We start from the raw sequence: 22,655 nt of genomic DNA, 5'->3' as shown, positions 1-22,655 counted from the left end.
CCAGCAACATAATATCTTAGTCACGTCTGTTGACATCTAGCCACATAATTTCTGCTCTATGTGCAGAAATTTGTGGCACCACCCTTATAAAGAGCAGATGTTCCCATCACTCTTCGGGGGAAAATACTTTTTTGCCAAATGAGTATTCCTAGAGGCAACAGAATGAAACCAGAAACACTGCATTTCCCGTCAGCAAATTTTTTTTTTTTTTTTTTTTTTTTTAAGGTTTTAACTTGTGTACTCTTGTCTTTTGTCGTTGCATGCAACCCCTTTCCCCTTTGCCTTTCCTCCTCTCCTGTTCCAAACAACTCATTCCTCTCCTCGGAGCAGAACACGCTACTATGAGGCCTACATTAGGTATGTGCATGTTACCACATAATACAGCTTCATTTCACAATATGTTGTTTTTGATGGAGGGTGTGCAGCAAAACATGCTGTGAAAGATTCTTACATGTAAATAAAAAGATACAGTTGGTGTCAGTTTCAGTTTCATGGGTTGACAGCGCGAACAAGCACTGTGGGGAAATGCAACTCTGGCATCATGATGTTTCAGTGAAATCTGTGTTTCACTGTATTCATGTTTTTACTTTATGGCACTGAAAACACATAAAAATCTCCAACAAACAGCATCAGCAAAAAAAATTAAATAAATAAATAAATAAATCTTACGTATGTATAAAGTTGCCCTGATCAGTATATGACGTATTCTATCTTGATGTTTTGTTGCCAGGTCAGAAAGCAGTGGCGGACTTTACCCCACCATTCGTCGAGAGGAGCCGGGCGGCGGGGACAGCGATGATGACCGAGGCTCGGGAGAGTACTACAGCGGAGAGGAGTTTCATGAAGATGACATTATGCTCACAAGGGACAGGTACAGCAACAACAACATCAGTCTAATGTGATTTGAGGAGAAACTGAGCACAAAACTGTCTGGCACAATTAGAATGTTGCTATATTTATACCTCTGTTCTTTCTGTCTTTGTCTTTGTTACTTAAGATTTACATATTTACTTGATCACGTTAATTGAAAAAAATAAAATAAAATAAAAAAATAAAATAAAATAAAAATAAAAATAAAATTCTTGTGAAGATGTAAAGTTTGTTCCACAGGTTGTCCAACAAGGACCGTGATGCAGAAGGAGACTTTGACCTTGAGGTTTCCAGGGGTAACCACCAGCCTGATAGTTACTATGACGATGATCAACAGCTGATCTACCAAGACAGTAGACGGTCGCCAAGGAAATGGTTTTTACCCTCACCTCAAGGTGAGATGCCACAGTACAGCAATGGTATTTGTATTTTTTAAATTTCTGTTTTTTGCTGAGTTACCTGGAAGTCCTTGTCGAGATTCCCCCACACTGTCAGATTTAATGTATGACAGTTTTATATGTGACTGAGATTAAATTATTTTTGATGTTGGATGTTTGTTGGAGCTCCTTTGTGATTCAGTTTAAGTTTCAAAGGTTTACAGCACATATCGTTAAACTGGGCTGATTCATGATGATTGCACAATATTTACCTAACCAAACTATGTTACTGCCATTCATATCCAAGTCATTGTAAATGCATAGCACAAGTACTAACGTAATGGAAATGCTAATTATATTACTATGTGTTATTTCTGTGTTATATGGGTGTATAATTGTGCATATATATTTGGTAGTTAACCACAATTGAAAACTGAGTGTTATAGTTTCTTTGGTTCTTGTAATTCCTCTCAGCCTCCAACAGACCAACATTTAGTTTTGAGTGTCTTCGCCGAAGAAGTAGTCAGGATGATGCTCCTCCCTCTCCTTCCTGCACAGCTCTTCCACTACACCTGGTGCAGCAACAGGTGCCTTTTTCTGTTTACGGATATTGTCATGGATGAATATAAAGAAGTGTCAAACAGTGGTAAAATCAGCACCTGTAAGCAATCTGTTTTGTATCTGCTCCCTGCACCCAAAATGTCCACCCTCTTGATCGTTGAACTCCACCCTCAGGTGATGGCGGTGGCGGGTCTTGATGCCAGCAAAATTCATCATCTGTCTCCGACAAGGTCACTGCGCTCATGGGCCACGCCTCCTGCTTCACCCATCAGCCTCGACTGCTCGCCCGGCTACACACCGCTCATACAGGTCTGATAACCGACAGATTTTGAATTTGATTTCAGATTTTTCAATTGACTGTTTCTTTAGTGCTGCCATCAATACAACTACTTGCGTTGCTTGGAACTGGACCAAACCTCTGTGCAAAAATGTGCTTTTTTTTTGTTTAATGGCAAGGCTGGTTTGTTATGATAAAATACAAAAAAAAAAAAAAAAAAGAAAGAAAAAGAAAAAAGAACAAAGACAGAAGTATGTGTTTGTGCTCAGGTGGACTGGCGCAGTCCTGGCAGCGTGGGCAGCATCCCCAGGGCAGTGAAGAGGAGTTCGTGGTATACAGACGGTCAGGACGGCCCTCCCAGCCGCAGCCACTCTCCGTCACGTCTGCAGTTGCCTCCAGAGAGCTGCACTCACTTTCTGCAGAAGAGAGGCAGCGCCAACAGTCTGGTGGAGGCTGTGAGTAGAAACGAATGAAAACAATTTTGACTGATTGATGTCAGAATGTCAGAGGTAATGACAGATGTCCACTTGCCAAAAGCCAAATTTTATTAGAACATGTCTAAGCTTTGATCTGCATTTGAAAAACCCAATATATTATTTCGTAATAATATCAGACTTTTTCTATACATTCTATATTTCTCTGGGACCACTCTGAGGATGAAGATGTGAAGATCAGGTCTTTCTGACTGAACATGCCATTCAACTCCCTCTGCACGCACTGGTTATCTCTTATTTTGACTACTGTAACATCTACATCCTGCCTGCATGTTCAGCAGCACTTGTGGGCTTCAACCAGTCAAAAGCAGCTCATTCCTTTCCACTTTTCCTTTCCACAGCAGCCACCTTCCCGAATTCCCTCGTTAAGGTTCACAAATCTTCCCGTTCTCTACGATCTCCAAATGAATGATAACTAGTCCTGCTGTGACTGTGAGGCAGGAGATCTCAATCCAAACTCTTGTCCTGTGTGGTCCTTCGATGATGGAACCAGACTAGATTTGATCAGCTGAATTCCTTTATGTCAGAAATTCAAGTCCTGCCTCCTCGAGATCTTCTATGCTCATTTCCAGGCTCTTGTGTGCTACTTCATGTACCTGCAGCCTTGTGGTGTTGGGGCACTTTTTCATGAAGACACCTCCTGGACCTCCTGAGGCTTGGACTGTACCTTTGGACAAAATTGTCACTTTGGAGAAAAGCGTCAGCCAAAATGATAAATGTAATAAACAGAGTCGGTTTGAGAATCAACTGTGTGCACATATTGACTCTAACAAACACACACACACACACACACACCTAACAAATGTTCCTGATGCTGACGACTTCTGACATGTAGGTGAATTCTGATGTGAATTTACTAATAAATTTGTTCTTGTCAACTGACCGTTTCCCAGCTGTGATTATTTTTCTCTTGTTGTTCTCAGGTGTTGATCTCTGAGGGTCTTGGGAAATACGCCAGAGATCCCAAGTTTGTGTCAGCGACCAAACACGAGATTGCAGATGCCTGCGAGATGACTATTGACGAGATGGAGAGCGCTGCCAGTAATCTCCTGAATGGGAGTATGGGTAATGCCAACAATGGGGGACCAGGGAGCGTGAGCTCGGACCCACACGCCTCCACGCATCTTAGAGACCGCAGTATCCGGGACTACAGCGACGAGGAGCCGTATGTGGCGGTGAAATGCGAGGAGGACTTAACAGATGAGATGATATGCATCACGTCGCTATAGCAGCGACTCACACGGGATTATTTAGGTTTTTTCTATTGAATTTCTACTACTGTTCCACATTGAGGGGATGTTTCTGTTCAAGTGCGTCCTGCAATAGACAGAAAATGTAAAACATGGATGGATAAGAGAACAAAGTGCCTTGTTTTCTCTTTTTGTGGAGCAGAAAATGGAAATGCCAGAGAGACGAGAGAACTGATTGAATTTGTGGGAAAACCTGAGGTGAATTCAGCGAATATTGAAACCACAGGGAAGCCCACTCGTTATTTAGCAGGAATTCATGGTAAGCTGTATTTTTTATTATTATTTTAATTAATTACCATTGATTGGATACAGCTGAATAACCTGGCAGCCTCGCAAAGCCAACCCAAAGCTTGTGAAGTTGGTCTTCTCAGCAACATCCAGTGAGGAGAACCACAGCTAAAGTTAAAGTTTATTACTCTGTTGATCCCTCAAACTGGGGAAATTAGTTATTCTCTGCATATTACCCACACCAAGTGAACAAAACACACACACAGGCATGCACATGCATGAGTCCCACGCTGTTTACTCAATATGTATTTACAGACTTACACTGTGTGAAAGGGTTCTTGCAGTAGATTTGTTCAGAAACAGATTTTGATTTTTGAATTGAATTGAATTTTTTTTTTCCAAAAACATTCACCCTGTTCTCCAGTTTGAATGTCAGAAAAAAAACATGGGTGACAGGCCAGTGATCCTTTGCTGTGAAGGAGGGAGGTTGGGGTTTCTGTTGATGTCTTAAAAAGTAATTGAAAATGCGTGAGCTGGCTTTGCAAAGCTGCATTTCTCCAGCTCCAAAATGTCTTTGGCTGTCCAATGAATCTAAGATGCCCTGCATCCAACTGAGTTTCATTTCATGTAAATATTATATGTGATTTTAACCTTTCATTGCTCATAGTAACGGAAGCAGTTGCTGCTCGTTCTTCACATTCCAGTTTGGCCTCCACGACTCAGATAACACAGACACACACACACACACACGTCATTAAAACATATATGTAATATTCTTTGTCAGTTCATTTTAATTCATCTCAGTGCAGAGTCGGGCTGATCCAAAGCCAGTCCAGACTTTAAATCTGGGAGCTGCTCTGGATTCACAGTTCAGGGCTTCAGGGTTAAATGTTGCTCTTCTCTGTTTTTGACTTGAAAAGGAAAATCACATATCAATGAAAAAAGACTTTGTCCTCAGGCATATCCTTCTGTTTTAAATGCATGCTGATACAACACACAGAGAAACATACTGTAGGTCCCTCCCCCATTTACACCAACAAAATGTTTATTAAATCAACAATTTAGACATTTTTACTGTTTTAATTCCTTCGACCACCAGTAAAACAAAAGACTGAAGATGTTGCCACAATGTCACAGACTTATTTCCATAGTCATAACTAACTTTTATCAAAGCCCCCTGAAACCTGTGAGGAGAGACTGTTACAAACTCTCTCAGAATATGCAATGATTCACTTTACTGAAAATTATGACAATTGTAAAATTGGAAATTTGGAAAAGTGCCAGCCCTGTGACACATACAGTGTAACGCTGTGTGTTGTGAGACTTATGAGTACGTTATGTAAAACTCCAACATGAAACTCTGACTAACAATATGCTTGTATAAGAAAAAAAGGCAGGTCCATAGGTTCCTTCCTCATAGCAGAGCATTAACATCTCTGACGTCAGTCTGAGGTCTGGCTTGTTCACTTCATGATGAGTCAGCTGATGTAAACAGATCAGAACCTGAAACGCCACAACAGTAAGGGAGACTACATTTTCTGAATTTCCCAACTATATTAATTCGGTAGATTGTTGTTGGGTGTATTTAGTTTATTCTTGGAGTGAAATGATCGATGTTAGCTGTCGCCTTTTATTTGTGGAATTTTTTTGTTGCTCCAACTCCAGTTTGAGTGCACGTGATGTCCAAAAACAGCTGCTTGTCTAAAGAGAGAACGACACAGCCTGCTCGTAGGTTCTGCTCATTAGCTCCACCACAAACCAGAGTCTGTCTACCACTGCCAACTGTAACAATGTATTCAGGTCAACTTTTTAAAAAGCAGCACTGGGTCGTGGCAGGGCAATCATGTTTATCTCCCTCAGTCTAAATACTGTTGTCAGGGCAACAAGTTCAATCTGTGCAATCAAAGGGCTCCTTCAGAAACAAAAACCAAATCAAGAGATCGTTGAGTGCATTTACGTGCACATTAAGATTCAGATATTATTCCAGATACTTAGAATTCTTTGTCCATTTTTGGAGTTGTTTCTGAGGCATTTCGTATGTATGGTGGTGCCAGAGGAAAAGAGGGTTTGCTGTTGGGTGTTTCGATGACACACTTAGAAACTGTACAGATGAATCTAATGTGAAACAGGATGTGAGTTGCTATCTGGAATACTCTTCGCATGTACTGTAAATGCACTCCTCTCTTCTCTCCAGAAGATTCATATATATATATATGAATATATATATGAATATATATATGAATATATATATGAATATATATATGAATATATATATATATATATATACACACACACACACACACACACACACACACACACACACACACACACACACACACACACACACACACACACACACAGGTTTTACTGGCCAATACAGCTGAAAAGTATGACTTATGCATTTTCTAACTGCATGTAAATTGTGTTTAATTAAGACTTCTAACAAATACTATTGTTATTACCTCGGTACCTATCCAGGTGTGTTGGTTAATGTGTCAGGGAAACTGTGTGGCAATGGCTGCATTTGCACAGAATGAAAGAAAAAAAGAAAAAGTTGTAAGGATGTGAAACATTTTCACACGTGTGATTTTCTGTCGTGACTGATCTGATTGGCTACCTCAGGTGTTCCAAATTTCCAAGTTATGGTTGGTTAATGATGAAGCAGACTCAGAACTTCAAAAACTCAAAGACAGGAAAGTCATCTCAGTGTTTGATTGACAGGTGATTTCTGGAATTCGTAGCACTGAAATCTGAACAACCAGCATCAGAAAAGAATCAAGAGTCTCACAATTCGCACACAAAAAGCATTAAAATGTCTTTGTTTTGTGTAAATACAGCCGAGAGATTCTGCTTTACTGTTTTGGATTTTAATGTCTTTTTAAAAGATATTTTAGAGTGATTAAGAGCACTTCAAAAGCCATATTACACACATGCTGTAAGCAGAAATTTGTATTTTTGCTGCATATCCCTCTGAAACACATTTCTGAGCAGGCGAGCAGCTGGTAAGGCACCACGAAGAACGCAGAGCTGCAGCATCTTGTACAGTCAGATTGACACTCACCCTGGTTGTTGCGGGGATCAAACCTTCGATGGTTTCCTCAGCTTCTACCAGCAGCTTCTGTCTGATGTAAACTTCACATTGATGATGAGGAGGCCAGCGATGGGAGACATACCAATTACTAGATCAATACCAAATGTTTTATTAAAAATTAATTAGTCTTTCAGTGTCATCATTAAATGTTTTTTTTTTCTAATCAAAATTCAAAACTGACTGGCCAACACTGCATGACTTTGTACAGATAGGATTTACTTAATGAGTTGATAGAACGAAGCCTCACAGCTCAAGACATGTCAGGAACTCAGAGACACCAGAGAAAAAAAGAAATCTGGAGTTTATTGACCGTACAACAATCCAAATGCATCCAAATTTATTGTTTTACTGAAAGACAATGACAAAAATTAACAACACAAAACTTTCTTGTGCAACTGACAGCTTTATTTTTTGTACTGCTCCACTGCTTTACAGATGTCTATGAAATGACAATGTATAAAATCTGTACAGTGTTTGTAAAAAGTTAAGTGGTGAACTTGAAGATTTCTGCTTTCTACCCATTTGTTGTATGAAAATGAAAAAATATAGCTCTAATCTACTTTGTAGCATAAGTACTAGTACCTTAGAGATTTTGTACCACTGAAAAACAAAAACCCCGTTTTGTACATTTTATTTCTTGCCTGAAACGACAAAGAACCTGCTGAGGATTTTTGTAAGGACCGCTGAATAAAGTCATGAGGACAAGGTCAGGACGGTTTCTGGTGGTTGCTTACAATCAATACAAAAGAAACAAACAAACAAAAAAACAAAACAAAAACACAAACATAAAATCTGTTTGAATGTTCACAATAATTTTCCCTTTTTGATCCATGTGTTACTCCTTCATTAGGACACAAATGATTTAAACATTCAAGTAATATTGTACAACACTGCATGTAATGTAAACAAGAACTGTCACAGTAAAGAAGCTGAGCTAAGATACTTCATAGTGTAGTGCAAAGCTTAATAAGACACCATTAGAATTCATTTTAGCACTTGGCTGTTTCCATTGGAGCTGGTGACAATTAAATGTCAGTATAATTTAATACTTAATGCGTGAATTTAAGGACGATTTTCAGTGAAGGTGATTTTAAAATCTGCTCACTAACTGATGTCAGAGGCACCAGTGGTATTAGCACACTTAACAACTTCATTTTATCATCTTTGAAAGCTTCTTTGTAAACACAGAAAAAATGTATATAATAGTGTTTTTTTTGTTTGCTTTTAAGTGTAGTTTTTAGAATTTTTTAGTGTACATTTTACATAGAGTTTTAACATAACATCTATATTAACCAGATTTGACTCTGCGAGATATAATTTGCTCTTATTGCTACTTAGATTAGACAGATACCAGACTGAACTGAACCAAAAGGCAACAGAAGGCATTAAAACCTGATCCCCTAAAGTTACTGACATCATGATGAACCTCACATAGTTGGAATCTTCTTCTTCTTCTTCTTTTTTTTTTTTTTTTTTTTTTTTTTTGTTGATTTTGAACCAGTTTATTTCTCCTCTTTCTCTTTCCTGAGAAGAGAATGGGCAATGGAAACTTTTTCTATGCCCATTCGTGGGTGAGGTATTTCATCCTTACTGCTGTCAGGTCCAAGTCAATTCCAAGACCAGGAACAGTTGAGTCCTGAGTCTTGATCAGAGCCAATTTAATCCATTTTCAAAACCCAGACCAAAACAGAAAATGAGCTGCAGCTGAGTGTTTCTTTACAAACATAAAAAAAAAAAATAAAAAAAAATATGCTGGTGAGTCTGACATAGACGTGCCTATTGCCCACTGTTTGTTAAATATTAACTCTATTTATTATTACCTCTGTGGATAACAAGATTCCACTGCTGCAGACACACCTGGTTACCTGTTAAGTCAGCTGCTGGATGAACCTCAAGTCTCAACACCTGATGGGGAGGCGTGCATACTGTGGAATTTACAGGAGCACTGATGAATTTTGTTATCAGCCTGGAGATAAGAGTGACAAGGAGAAAACTATGATTCTAGACTCTACTGTCAAACAAGACACGAGATGAGTCTAACTTACTTTTTCTTACTACAAGTGGATTAATATGTTGTTCTTTTAAAATCTTCTGATTGATTTAAAATGTGTGCAACAAACCTGTGCACATGCCATTTTGTCAAGCCGCTAAATTTGCAAATTCTCAGGAAGCAAAAACAATGTTACCTCGGTGATAACAGATCTGTACAGAGAAAAAGAGCTGCTGATTGAGCTGCTGATTGAGCTGCTGATTGAGCTGCTGACTGAGCTGCTGAGAACAGTCTGCATGAAACCCAGATAGCTGATCATTAGTCAGACAACAAGCGCAACGATCACTCGAGACAGAAGTCGCATTTTGCCATTGTGTAACTTGAGAACCTATTTTAAAACCTTCATATCCTGTGGTTTACCAAAATGGGGTGTCAGAGCATTTATATTTTTATGAGGCTTAAAAATCACTGTAGTCCAAGTCTGTGCATTGTTCAAAGTAAGAAAAGGGAAGTTATTTTTCCCTTGTCTTTAGTTGTCCATTACATTCATAGTTACTATGCAAAGGCTCTGCCTCTTTGCTGTGCCAGCACGAAGCTGACTGTAGTAAGTGTCAGTACTTACAAAACGGGATCACGTTCTACATAAAATCAGTACGTGTGTGTTTCCACATGTTTATCTTGGTTAGTTCAGTCTGCTACAGTTTGATGAGTCAGCTCAGTTAATCTGAGCAAACAGCTGGTTTTGGTCATAGGGAGCTCGCTAAATAGGCAGAAGAGGAAGATTACTTGAAGATTACTGAAGACATATGCAATTAAGAATGGAAAACAATCAGAAAATCAGCTCCCAGTCAAGAACACAATAAGCTGTTCACTGCTGTTTCCTGATGACTGATTGTGTCATGAGCCGTTTCTGACCCACACTTAGCCCTTACTCTGTTTTCATCTCTGAGTGTCGAGTGTTGGTGGATGGTAAACGGGAACCCCCGGGTCGACGAGAGGAGGCCGACCTCTGATGATGTCAGCAGCCTTCTCTGCCATCATTATGGTCGGAGCGTTCAGGTTGCCACTGACGATGCTGGGCATGATGGAGGCGTCAACCACGCGCAGCCGCTCGAGACCCAAAACCCGTGTGTTTGAGTCGACGACAGCCATTGGGTCAGAGGGAGAGCCCATCTTGCAGGTGCAGGACGGATGGTAGGCACTGTCGGCCTTTCGGCGTACAAAAGCGTCGATGTCGGCATCAGATTGGACCTGAGGACCAGGCTGAACTTCAGGACCACGGAACGGGTCGAAGGCCTTCTGGGCAAAAATCTCTCTAGAGAGTTTAACACACTCCCTGAACTCCAACACATCAATATCTGAGAGGAGAGCAGATGACAGAGACAAATCAAATCCTCTGGTTTTATAAATCAGTTTAAAATTCTGCTAAATTAGTTATATGCCGGTCAACCTACTGCCAGGCTCCAACTCAGAATAACCTTCCACATTGCTGACATACACTTCACGCTTTTTTATTCAGTAAAGAAGGCTGTAAGTACAAATATTTCAAATTACTATCCTCCTTCCAAATGGGGGGGCTCAGCAAAATGTCGAGCAAAGTACACCCAGGGACATTTTCTCAGATTTTCTCAGGGTAGGTCTCATACTGACTGAGAAGGATAATAATATTTTATTTTCTTTGGAGACAAACTAAAGTTCTCAAAACCTTTAATGGATCTGGTTCTTGAGAGTTCAGGGACTGAATCTTACCAGTTGAGAGATAGTTTGGTTGTAGACTGGGGTGATCCAGAGGGTTGGTGCTCTTAAGCTTCATCCAGCCGATACTGGTGCTTCTCATTGGTCCGACATGAACCTACAACACAAGAATCTTTGAGGATTCTGAGAACAGTGTGTAGATCGCACACATCCAAAATGTCTTTAACTACTAATTACCTGATGATAATTATTCTAATGTCTGACACATTTTTATGTTCCCCTGTTTACAGTTCAGGCATTAAAAGGTTTATAGTGTGTGGGACTCTTTATTTGTTCCTTATGGATACACTTCTCTTTGAGTGTACACTTCCCTGGAAAAGGGCCTACACTACCAATAGGGGGAATTTCTAGGGAGCGCCCATTGTTTCATAAGATTTCTGTGGTAACAGTAGCTTTCCATGGAACTGCATGTGACTGTGTTAATACTCCTTTGTGTCCTGTGAACTATAAGAGGGTCTAATAATGACTAGTATAGTGGGGTTGTTTCAGTATGTATGTATGTGCCTTGGAATTATCTGTGAGAGACCTACCAGAACACACAGACACACACTCTCTGTACAACAAAATGACTACATACTCGTACATTCTGATAACATTTTTCAGACATAAGTGCCTATCACCTGTTCTATCTGCCCAAAGATTAGGCACTCCTAAGCACAACCCTCACACACCTGATATGCCTCTATCTTGGAGGCAACTCGTCCATGGTCAATGACCTGCGAGGGCAGGAAATGGAACTGGATGTCGGGATGCGTGACGTGCGGCCGACTTCGGATAAAGCCTCCGCTCTCCAAGTGGGCTGTTGCTCCATAGCCTGGGGGATGATTGTGATGCTATGTTAGGTGATGATACTCAGACAAGCAGCAAATGAGAACAGCTGAGTATGGATGTTTGTATTGACAAACTGTGATATTACAGTCTCTGTCTTTTCTTGACCGTTTGTGTGCCTGTTTATGTGGCAGGGTTTGTGATCATGAATGTGTCCGGGTCAGTAAAAGTCTATTCAGTAATGGTTAACGGAATGTAAACAGATGATATCTGAGCCCTCATAATGACAGCTCTTCAAGAAACACCAGCAGTGAATTACAACTGCTGCCAAATAGTACTGGGTGCCTGTTCTGCTGACGCTCGTGCCCACATAATGAAAGTGTATTACAACATGCTAAACTGAAGCCTTTCAAAAAGAACTCTATCAGCCAAAAGAATCACAAGTGACTGTTTCCTGGGTGTACAAGTTTATGTGGGCTGTGACAACTTAATTAGGTACCTGTTTTTTTAGTTTAGTTTTTTTTTTTTTGTTTCTCTTGTTTCTAAACACAAGTTAAGTAACCTAATCTTTCCTTCTTTTTTCCATAGAAAAGTCAGTTGGTAGATTTATTTTTCTTTAGTTTACTTATATTAGTCGTGCCCACCACAGAGATTAATAATTGCTTGCATCTTTAGAGGAGGAAAACAACTGATATACATTTATGATGCATAACATCTACAGAATGAATGATCTTATTATACTGCAGAAAAACATGCGGTGAATATTTGCATGTTATTAGAAAAAAGTTTTCTTCAAACTCCATTGACGCTGTATGTTAAGACAGAGTTTATAGTAACCATACCTGTCCTGAAGGTGTGAAATCCCAGAATCAATGGTAAGCATAGATTAAGTGAAATTTAATTGATGTAAGGACAGTACAAATGATTTTAATGTACTTGTAATGTGCTTAATAGGAGCACGTGTGCGTTCCCAAATGCATGTGTAGGTGCCTTTGGTTACCAGTGAACAGGGAGAGCCATTCAAGGCCGATCTTGATCATGTGAAAAGGTTTCTGGGCCTTGTACAAGGTGATGGGCTGAGTGCACTGCTGCTGGACGTATAGCTCCAAATGATCCTGCAGGTTACTGCCAACACCTGAGAAACAATGGACAGAAGTGTGCGAGTCATCCTTAGTGTGGTCTGTTTGTAAGCACAACAGCAGGTGAAAATAAATGTTTATGAAGTCAGCTGTTTCCCATTTCGGTTTGTTGAAATGAGATATTTTGTAAATGCTTACATGCTTAGAAAATACCTCTTAAGCACAGGAAATGTACCTGGTAAGTGCTGAACCACAGTAATGCCAAGCTGTTTCAGGTCGTCGGCGTTTCCCACCCCAGACAGCATGAGAAGCTGAGGAGAGTTGATTGCTCCTCCACTCAATATCACCTCTTTATCTGCAAACACCTGAGGAGGGAACAGAAAAAGTGATGAGTGAGTAATTGAACAAGATTAAGAGTCCACAGCCATGCCAGTGGCAAAAATGTCAACCTCATGGTGGTGCTGCGCAACACTTTGAGCCAATCCATCCAACAGTTGAGATGTTTATTTTAATCAATATAACATTTCACAACATTTTTCTTTTAAAATAATGGGGGCTCTCTCCATCTTACCCTTTTCTTCTGTCCCTTCTGTATGTATTCGACTCCCACAGCACGGTTTCCATCAAAAAGGATCTTGGTGGTCAGGCAACGCACCTCCGTCTTCAGGTTGGGTCGACCCAGGACAGGTCTCAGGTAGGCACTGGCTGCGCTCCACCTCTTCCCTGGACAGATTTGAGCAGTGAGATTCTGACAATATTAAGGGGTTGATTCATAAAAGGCATACTGCACACATGCTGCATATTGTTAATTATTTAAAGTAGTTTTCCTCAAACCTTTAAAAATGGTCATGTCCATCCAGCCCAAGCCTTCCTGTTGGTATCCATTCATGTCATCAGTGAAGGGGTATCCTGCCTGCTGCCCCGCTTCAATAAAAGCCTTGTGAAGGGGATGGTTGGTCTTCCCTCTGGACACATGAAGAGGTCCACTGCCACCCCGGTACCTACAGTGCACACAAGAAGCAGATGAGAGATGAAAGCAGTTCCATTTCAAAGTACTACATATCTGTCTGATAGGGTTCCCACGAAGGTTGAAATCTTTATATTTGTAAAATCTATCAGATCAAAACCATTTCTGAATCTGTTTATTATGAACATTTGACACATAAAAATATAAATGTGAAAATATAAAATAAATGCCTGCTTGTTGGTACTGCATCTGTACGAGCTGGTTTGAGTAAAGAAGCCTTAAGCCTTTACATTTGTTGTTTTTGAACTTAAAGAGTGAAGCAGTTTGCACCTGAACAACTCCTAAATACTGAAAACAAACAGGCCTGGCAATGACCTCATATTAAGTATGTGTTTGTTACGCTGATAAGGCGTGAAAGAGTTTTGTTCCAGTCTCTGATAAACACATTTGTATCCTCTGTGTAATGTACTAAATGTGTGTTATCTTGTTTCCAAACCATAAAAGTTTTTATCATGCTATTATTAACAAGTGAGTTAATATCTGAAATGCTATCTACATTCTTCACTTCCTCAGTTTCTTTTGTTGGAAATAGATTAATGATGCCCTTCATTTAACAGGACTCCACTGTGTCATGACACATTCGTGAGGAAAATTTTCTGATCACTCAGAAACCATTCTGCAGCCTGGTGAGTCTAGGGGATGGAAGCACTTGCGCTGCCAGTTTTGGTAGGTACCTGTTTTCTCCCAGCTCGTGACACTGAGCTTTCCTGAAGTAGGGCAGACAGTGTTCATAATCCCAGCCCTCTGCCCCCTCTCTCTGCCAGCGGTTGTAGTCCTCTGCGTGTCCGCGGATGTAAACCATGGCATTGAGAGAAGAGGACCCGCCCCAGACACGGCCCCTCGGCCAGTACATCACCCGGTTGTCCATGTGGGCCTGAGGTAAAGTGTGGTAGTACCAGTTATACCTGAAGAGAAATGAACAACAGAAATAACAACAGTTTAATAATATGCTATTACAGTACTGATATCAAAATACTGGACCAATATGTTTCACCATTATAATACATGTATACTTCATTTATTAAAGTTATCTGTATATCCACTTGTCATTTACTGCAGTCTAAAATAGCACAAACTCAAGCTACTTTATAATAATTCTTCTTCTGTGATGATTTAGCAGATTTCACCCTTTGATATTTAAAAAAACTGTAACTTGAGTAAATGGTATGATAGTTAGAATTTTACAATTGAGCTTTTGTATCTGTAAAAAGTCACACAAAGTCAAAATGCTTTGCACTTTCTACATTTGCACTTAAGTCATTTGTATTTGCACACACACAAAAACAGTGTTGTGTCTGGTGATTAATGACAAACACTCAGCCAAATAAAACAGTTCCATACATATGTGCACAGAAACATTTCAAAAACCAGTGAATGACAAGTGAAATAATTGAACTACTGTACTTGTCATCACAAAGGTTGTAGGTCAGCGCAGCTGGCATGTGGATCTTCCATGAGAGTCTTGAGCTCCCGAGCAACATGTCCTTTGGCCCAGCCTCCAGCAGCAGAACTGACTCATGGGCATCCTCTGTGAGACGGTTAGCAAGGACGCAGCCCGCTGAACCCGCTCCGACAATTATATAACTGTAAGACGGTGGTGTTATCTGATGTGGTGATGATGAAGAGTTGCAATGAGCAGCTGAGGCACTAAAGCATCTGTAATTGCCGGCGGAGGAGCAGGAAGAGGAAGCCCCCATGTTTCTGGTCTTGGGGACAAAGTGACATTCTGGCAAACAGGTAAAGAAGGATCTGCCATCTCTCAAAAATCTCCCCTGAGTTGCTGTGAGAACTCGCTGAGCTCCAGTTTGGCCTAGTGTGGCCAACGACAACATCGTTGTTCTGGGAGGGCTTTCTTCATTCACTGGAAATCAAAACAACACACATTAAAGACACACTTAAAGGAGCAAGATGGATCTGGAACAGGAACTAGTATATCTGTGTCCTGCTAAATATGAAATTTGTGGGTCACAGAGAGGCTTTTGATTGGCATTTTGAATTCCATGAACGTTAATTATTACTTGAGCCACACCTTGCCCTTCTCAAAGTCAGTTTCTAAATGAGTCACTAGAACTGAGCAACTGCCTGAACAAGAACCCTGATTATTGTCAGACAGCACTGAGCGAACAGAGCTGTAGAGGTTTATGTTTCTCTCTTAACTTTTGATTAACCAAACACATTCGTTTAGGGCAAATAAAGTGCTGAGAACTTCAACCAGTAATGTAGTGCTCCTGTCTGCTGCAGTTTCGCTTTGTGGTTCAGCCTGATAAGATCCCCAAATCATGCCTTCTCAGCTTAAAAAGAAATGTTCTTTTTTTGTTTTGTTTGCATACGAAGAGACAAGCTAATGTATGTCTGTGTGTGTGTGTGTGTGTGTTTGTGTATGTGTGTGTGTGTGTGTGTGTGTATGAGGGAGTGTGCACTAGAGTTAGTGTTACCAAACAAAAGCTGCAATAAATTCTGCTGTCTTGCAAATATTTTCTTTGAAGGCTATTTCACATTAGGTGAGAAAGTGCTGAGGTGTCATTCAGGCAAAGGCAGACAGGGATATCTAGGTCAGGACTGTCATATCAATAAACGAGCCACTCTCTAGGAGTTTTGGAGGAAAGCTGAACTCAGAAAACAGCCTGAAATGTGAGTAAGTACCTTCTGATAGACCGAGACATTAAAAAAAATCCCAGCAGCAAGATGGAAACAGCAGGGTGTCTTTAAGTTTCACTCACGTTCAAACTCAGTTTAAGGCCAGTTTCGCAACGGCTACCATGTCAGCGTAACAGTCCGGGACTGTGGGTATATCAGCAGTACATAGATACTTTTGTAGACACATTTCTTCTTGATTATAACACACTTTATATGCTTCAAACGCTTTAAAACACGTTTAAACTGCATCTGAATGCTTTAGAGGGCTCCGGCTGATGGTGTCGGTGCTGTTACGGACTTTCGGGCAGGATCCCCTACGTTTGTTTAGATTTACTATTGAAGTTGCTTGTTTGTCCGAAGCAGGGACATGGAAATCGCCGCATGCAAGTTTACAAACTACACTGAATTTAAAGCGAAGCGGTGCCGCAGTAGTTTGATGTAAACGCAGACAGGAGATCGCGGTTCATAGTTGAATTTAGCAGCAGCAACTTGCGGAGCTTACCTTTAATTTTTTTTTCCACTGAATCTGGAAACCGTTCCAACCGCAGGCTAGCGGATCCCCCGTTGGCTGTGGGCGGGGCTTAGCGGGCCTATTTATACGGTAACGGAACGATCTCTGTAGTTTACGAGTCCGTTCAATAGTTTTACATCAGGTAGGGTGTCATACCGACGGGTCAATGATTAAAACGATATAGATTGTAAAAAAAATATACTTCTCATGTTAATTTCTTTTTTCTTTTCACTTTTTTAGCCATGTGCTTCATGAAATGGGGAGTCGCGCTGATGTTGTTCTGCTGTGTGCAGGAACGAGTGAAGTCACATGAAATCGTAAGTTACTGACTTTAACAAATGAGTCATTAATTGTCTTACTTAAAACCGAAATCGATCCAAGCGCTGTGTTTTCTGGGATTTGTTTGCAGGAAGTGAAGTGTCGTGAATATAATGGTAAGTTGTGATGTTTTATTTATACCCTGGATGAGACCTCTGATCTCTACCAGATATTATGAACTGTTAAATCTACTTTGATTCTTTTTTCAGCTTATTTTTTTTTATAGTGTCAAAAGCCTTAACATGATTGGACACTAAGATTTCCCAGTAAGTTATTTTAGGGTTGTCAGCTCCATGACATGTAATGTGGAAATTCCATTACCTCTAAATGTTGCCTGCCAGAGGAAACTGATAAGAAATAAAATTGCATCACCAGACTGAAATTTTATTGCTAGTCCGTCTGACGCAAAATTTAATAAAATTTTGTAGTCATTCAGGTTTTCAACATATTTTACAACTTTTCAACAATTCTTGTTGATGTGAATGTAACGCTGTCACATTGAGTGTTCTCTGGCGTTTAATAAAATGAACTACCACAGAAATTGGAATACTTTTCCACAGCTGAACTAATGGAGAATGATAATATACACATTATCAAAGTGTGGACAGTGATCTTCACCGTTATCTCTTGTTACAGGCTCACCTGCTGCCAATAATATCTCTCCGTCTTTGCTGGCGGACTTGAAAGTGGAGAAGGTGACAGTGGGAAAAAATTATATGCTGAATGTCAGCTGGGCGATCAACATTGATGGTAGGTGACTACCGCATGATGTTGTTCACTTTAATGCTGTTTTTTGTGAAGGTAACCCTGTAATTACTTATGAAGAAGAGTTCTCTGACATGACATCTTCAGAATCTATTAGTAAATGCATTTATTATTAAATTACAAGGCAGTAGCTCAGTAGCTTGTTATTACTGACTGGCCTTAGTCTGGTTTGGGTCACACTGGACCAGGTAGAAGGTAAAAAGGTTCATATATAATGAAACGGAATAGAATAATAAAAAGCTTTTGCAGTATGTGCAGCAGGTGTGTGGCCGGAAGAGCCCCCTAATGGTAGAGAAACATTAATGCAGGTAGATTGTGAATCTGTGAAAGTGAAACTTTAGTCAGGTAGGATCTCTATCACATTGGAAGTGAAGGGCACTGACTAGCTTATAACTGAATACCAAAACTAACCAAGTCATATTTTGTCTTCAGTTCAGTGAGGAGAGCTCAATAGACAGTGCAGGGTTAAGGTTAGGCTTAGGTTCAATATGCAGAGGGCAGTGAAGATATCCGCTGGGGTCTAGATGCTCATGGTAGTGGGGTAAAGCCAGAAGATTGGAAAATGGAACTTTACTGCTGATATGATCATCCTGCAGGACAAGGTGGTGATGGGAAGGAGGTGGGTTGTGCAGTCATAGGTCTGAACATCAGAATGACAGAAACAAAGTGATATTTAAAGGACAGCCTCAGCAGACTGATTGGCTCAGAGGATGCGGACAGGACGATCTTTGGCCAATTTTGGTGATGTAACTTATGAATTTTGACAGTGTGGGAAAGAGTAAATGAAAATATAAGAGTAGGGGAATTCCCAAAAGAAAGATTCAAGGAGGTTTTATTGTGATTTCTATTCCACATTTACATAAATAAATAAAAATGTAGAAGGCAAAAATATAAAAGTAACAAGGCACCTAATCACACGTGTTGATTGTGCAAAGTAGTGCAAAGTGGTTCAGGATGTAAGCATAGGGCTCAGAAAAACATGAGCAGAGATGAACAGAGACAGGAACAGAGTCATTGCAACCTAGAGAACATCACCAGTGTTCACCAGTCACACCAGAAAGAAGCTGTTTTTCCTCCTTAAGTTGATCATCTTGTTGGTTGCCTTCAAGTTGATGTGGAGGTTGATATCCCTGCACCAGCCCTCCAGATGTCCCACCTCCTCTCTGTATTCAGATTCATTGTTGTTGGTGATGCATCCCACCACTGCTGTGTCATCCATAAACTTCATTATCTGACAGCTTGGGTTCTTTGTGGAGCAGTTGTACGTCAGCAGGGTGAACAGGAGTGGGCTTAGCATGCAGCCCAGAGTGAGGGCAAAAAGATCTTTCTTATTGAACTCTCCTTAAACCTTCATTAAATGCTGTCATTTTCTGTCTCTCTGCAGCTAGTATTAAATATCTGAATGGAACTTTGATCAAAATTTCGGGGGAACCAGACTACTACTGTGAATACGACCCACATTTGACCAAGGCAAACATCACTGGGCAGGTGCCATGAATAGAATTATAACTAGAACTGATAATACATTTCTGTGTTTTAGCAATGAGTGTGAGTTTGAAATAATGGACCAGCCAGAGGGTTTGTGAGATTGAAAGATTAAAATCACTGTCGTCTTTTCAAATCTAGGTATGGTTTCATTATCTGGTAAAAGTAGGCCATGGTGACTTGGTCATCCAAGCTGCCAATCTCCCTTTGCCTCCACTGAATAGTGGCCCCTCTTACAAGTTTGTACAAATCAGGATACCTTATCCAAAACAACGTAAGTTATTATTATTATTATTTTTATCCTATTTATTTATTGCTCCTCAGCAACATATTAAACCTACAAAGGTATTAAAATGTCAAAACTGTCTTCTCTGTTTTCCTAGCACCTTCTCCTCAAATTCCTACAGGTGAGCAATCACATTTGCTTGTGCATGTTTGCATGTGTATATAATGTATATTACTTACAAAATGTTGATTATTTTGTTTATTCTCTGTTTAACTCTACGTTTTAAAGATTTCACTCCACGTTTTAAAGATTTCACTCCAGTTGTGACCACTACCTCACGTAAGGCTCCACAGTTACGTAATGAACTGTCAGTACATACACTAAATCAGTTAAATCTCAGTATTAGATGAAGTAAAATGTGTTTTGTGTGTATGTGTTTGTTTGTGCAGCCTTGGAAATAGAACGGGTAGCTGTCATCATTTTTGGAGCACTGGGTGGTTTGATGATCCTGAGTTCCTGCTTCATAATGTGTAATTATAACACTTTTTAAATGTACTTTTAGTGGAAAGAGGTCCTTGTGGATGATAAATGGGAAGAGAGACTCAACTTAATGCACTCTTCTTCTTTGTGTGCCCGATATGGTTTATTTCAAAATATTTGAAAACTGCAAAATCCTTCCCAACCAATTTACAGCAGCCTCTGTGTCACATTGCAAAGGAACTTTGCTTTAACTACTCTACTGACTAAATGTCTTTATATCTTTCAGTGGAGACATTCTTCACATCCTAGACACTGAAACATATCAAGATTGGGCTCACCACAACCTTGCTATCATGACAAATTAGGAAATTCCTTCCAGATTATATAAAATGTTTGACACAGTTGCCTGGTGCTGAAAATAGCTAAGCTCTCCTTTCCAATGTTTACTTGTTCCCCAGATAAAAGCTTTGGACACAAAATCGCCAGAATACCTTGGCCTCCCATGGTCCCTGTCCCTGTCCTTTTGGTGTACCCTCCTGAGAATCCAGCCTTCCAGCAGGCTGTGGTGGCCCTGGCAGAGTTCCTGCAGTGTCACAGCAGCTGCAGCGTGGCTATCGACATGTGGCAGCAGGGGAGGATTGCAGAGCTGGGGCCAATACGCTGGCTTGCAGAACAGGCCAAGGCTGCAGACCAAGTGCTCATCATCTGCCCACAGGTAGACATTGTATGTTGTGTGTAATTTTTTGTCATTTATTTCTTCTGACTAGGAGTAATTTTAGTGATCAGTTTTTACTGTGTTGTTGCCTATATGATGTGACCTAGTCACCTGGACTCCTGCATCTTTATAGCAAGGACAGCAAGGCTACACTCAATATGTTCAGAAGAGTAAAATGCCACAGTATTGAGTGTGGTTACAGGGATGAGACATAAATACCTCAAAAAGAGACAAAGTTTTGTTGACAGTAGCTGACACGGCAAATCAGATGTCACTAAATGCCAAAAAGAGTTGACCTCAGGGGACTCCCACATCATATGTGTGTAACTGCCTGGAATTCCCTTAGGGCAATCCTTGACATTTTGCAGACTTACTGCCCTCTTTCTCATATTGTCAGAAAAACTAAACTAAAATGAATAAGGCTTCTCCTCTCTTCTCACAGCCCTCTTCACAGCCTGGCTACTTTCCTCCCAACCGCAACTTCCCAGAACCCTCCATTCCAGCAGCAGCTCATGACCTTTACCCCCTGATCCTCAACATGGTTGCCAGCCACACAAAGAGTGCTAATGACCTGGCTAAGTTCTGGGTGGTGCAGCTGGGCAAGCAGCAGGACAAAGGGGCTAGTAAATTGCCACTGGAACTGAGGGCTTGCAAGTCATTTTGTTTGATGAAGGATTTGAAGAAACTGTGCCGGAGTCTTCATTCTCACAGACAGGATAAGAAGAAGATATCAGATCTGATCTTCAGATCAGGGGTTTCCTTCAGTGAAAAGAGTACAGCAAAGTTAAGAAAAGCTATAGAAAAGCATTTCCAGAGAGGAGACACCACTTTAGAACTGTCACTTTTGTATGAAAATGTATAATGAAAATGTTTAGATTGATATAGAGGATGGGTCAGAACAGATCTGTAAATGACCAACTCTGCCATTATCTTTACTTTTTTGTAAAGTGCAAAAAAAAATTATTTTTGTTACAGATGACATAGACTTATTCTCATTTTGGTAAAAAACAAAACCTGCTTATATGCTGTAGTGTGGTCTGTCACTGTGTCATCTATGGTTTGCAGGACTGCATTATATTATATATTATTTTGTATTAACATAAATGCATTTCCATCAAACATTTCATTCAGGAGGAAGGTCCTAGCTGGTGGTTGTTTTCTGAAGCATGTTTGAAGGTCATGACTTATTTCTGACTAATTAGACGATAACATGAAAAGGTTTCTTAATTTCTTAATCTGAAAGTCATTTTGTAGATGTGTGTCTTTTTGTCTATGTATATTATTCCTGTGATAAAGTGGACAGCTTTCTGAGGCATCCCACTTCTCTCCCAGTGCATACAGGGAAAAATATATGGTTTTGGCAGAGGACCCAGTCACTGTCATCTGCAGATGACAGGGCTGACCCACTGAGGCCCTCTGCCAAAACCATATGCAGCAGTATATACAACAGTATACAGTTAAAGCATGCTGACAAGTTAAAAGAGGGACGTTCCATTTATGTATTTATATAGCATGTGAGACTATGGAATTTCTGAAAGAAGGAGTAACAAGGTTTTCCTTATATAAATAAAAAGTTGAGCCCTTGCTCAATTCATCCTAAGGGTTAATGGTTGAGGGTTCTGCCTAAAACAAACTGGAATGTCAAGCCACATATGGTACCACAATGTTTCTGTGAAGAAGCATTGTGGTACCACATGTGGCTGGAATGTCAGAGAAATTCAGGAGCATTTTCTCCAAACACGACATTCCAG

At 40.3% G+C, this 22,655-nt stretch overlaps 3 protein-coding genes across 8 annotated transcripts in view; 2 read left to right on the top strand and 1 right to left on the bottom strand.

The window, feature by feature from the left end:
* The window catches only part of cacna1db (calcium channel, voltage-dependent, L type, alpha 1D subunit, b), an 80,405-nt gene extending 74,126 nt beyond the window's left edge, over positions 1–6,279 (top strand). The window contains exons 45-51 of the mRNA XM_041046622.1: positions 331–357; positions 731–871; positions 1,111–1,265; positions 1,722–1,834; positions 1,983–2,117; positions 2,355–2,540; positions 3,503–6,279. Of these exons, the coding sequence (XP_040902556.1) occupies positions 331–357; positions 731–871; positions 1,111–1,265; positions 1,722–1,834; positions 1,983–2,117; positions 2,355–2,540; positions 3,503–3,808 (1,063 nt within the window). The 3' untranslated portion in view covers positions 3,809–6,279. The remainder of the gene's footprint in view (positions 1–330; positions 358–730; positions 872–1,110; positions 1,266–1,721; positions 1,835–1,982; positions 2,118–2,354; positions 2,541–3,502) is intronic.
* A 2,097-nt stretch (positions 6,280–8,376) lies between these two features.
* Positions 8,377–16,953, bottom strand: chdh (choline dehydrogenase). 3 transcript variants are annotated; one of them, XM_041049026.1, is made up of 11 exons: positions 16,907–16,953; positions 15,172–15,628; positions 14,442–14,672; positions 13,575–13,741; positions 13,312–13,463; positions 12,976–13,105; positions 12,662–12,796; positions 11,565–11,707; positions 10,888–10,990; positions 10,071–10,496; positions 8,377–9,114 (listed from the first exon to the last, which is right to left on the bottom strand). In XM_041049026.1, exons 2-10 carry the CDS (start codon positions 15,597–15,599, stop codon positions 10,078–10,080), a joined length of 1,908 nt encoding a protein of 635 aa, XP_040904960.1. In that variant the 5' UTR covers positions 15,600–15,628; positions 16,907–16,953; the 3' UTR covers positions 8,377–9,114; positions 10,071–10,077. The 3 variants fall into 3 exon arrangements, with proteins under 3 accessions (XP_040904960.1, XP_040904959.1, XP_040904961.1); XM_041049025.1 differs by having other exon boundaries at positions 8,377–10,496; XM_041049027.1 differs by having other exon boundaries at positions 8,377–10,496; positions 13,396–13,463.
* On the top strand, positions 16,354–22,488 carry LOC121189129. 4 transcript variants are annotated; one of them, XM_041049029.1, is made up of 11 exons: positions 16,354–16,398; positions 17,156–17,232; positions 17,325–17,349; positions 17,870–17,983; positions 19,383–19,486; positions 19,625–19,757; positions 19,867–19,890; positions 19,998–20,048; positions 20,159–20,239; positions 20,648–20,913; positions 21,347–22,488. In XM_041049029.1, exons 2-11 carry the CDS (start codon positions 17,158–17,160, stop codon positions 21,764–21,766), a joined length of 1,293 nt encoding a protein of 430 aa, XP_040904963.1. In that variant the 5' UTR covers positions 16,354–16,398; positions 17,156–17,157; the 3' UTR covers positions 21,767–22,488. The 4 variants fall into 4 exon arrangements, with proteins under 4 accessions (XP_040904963.1, XP_040904971.1, XP_040904962.1 ...); XM_041049037.1 differs by lacking the exon at positions 16,354–16,398 and adding an exon at positions 16,682–17,057 and having other exon boundaries at positions 20,019–20,048; XM_041049028.1 differs by lacking the exon at positions 16,354–16,398 and adding an exon at positions 16,688–17,057.
* Positions 22,489–22,655: the final 167 nt, after the last annotated feature.

Source organism: Toxotes jaculatrix, chromosome 2, assembly GCF_017976425.1.
Source record: "Toxotes jaculatrix isolate fToxJac2 chromosome 2, fToxJac2.pri, whole genome shotgun sequence".
Classification (NCBI taxonomy): domain Eukaryota; kingdom Metazoa; phylum Chordata; class Actinopteri; family Toxotidae; genus Toxotes; species Toxotes jaculatrix.
The sequence above is the reverse complement of the archived record's forward strand: the minus strand, read 5'-3'. Positions and strand labels throughout refer to the sequence as shown.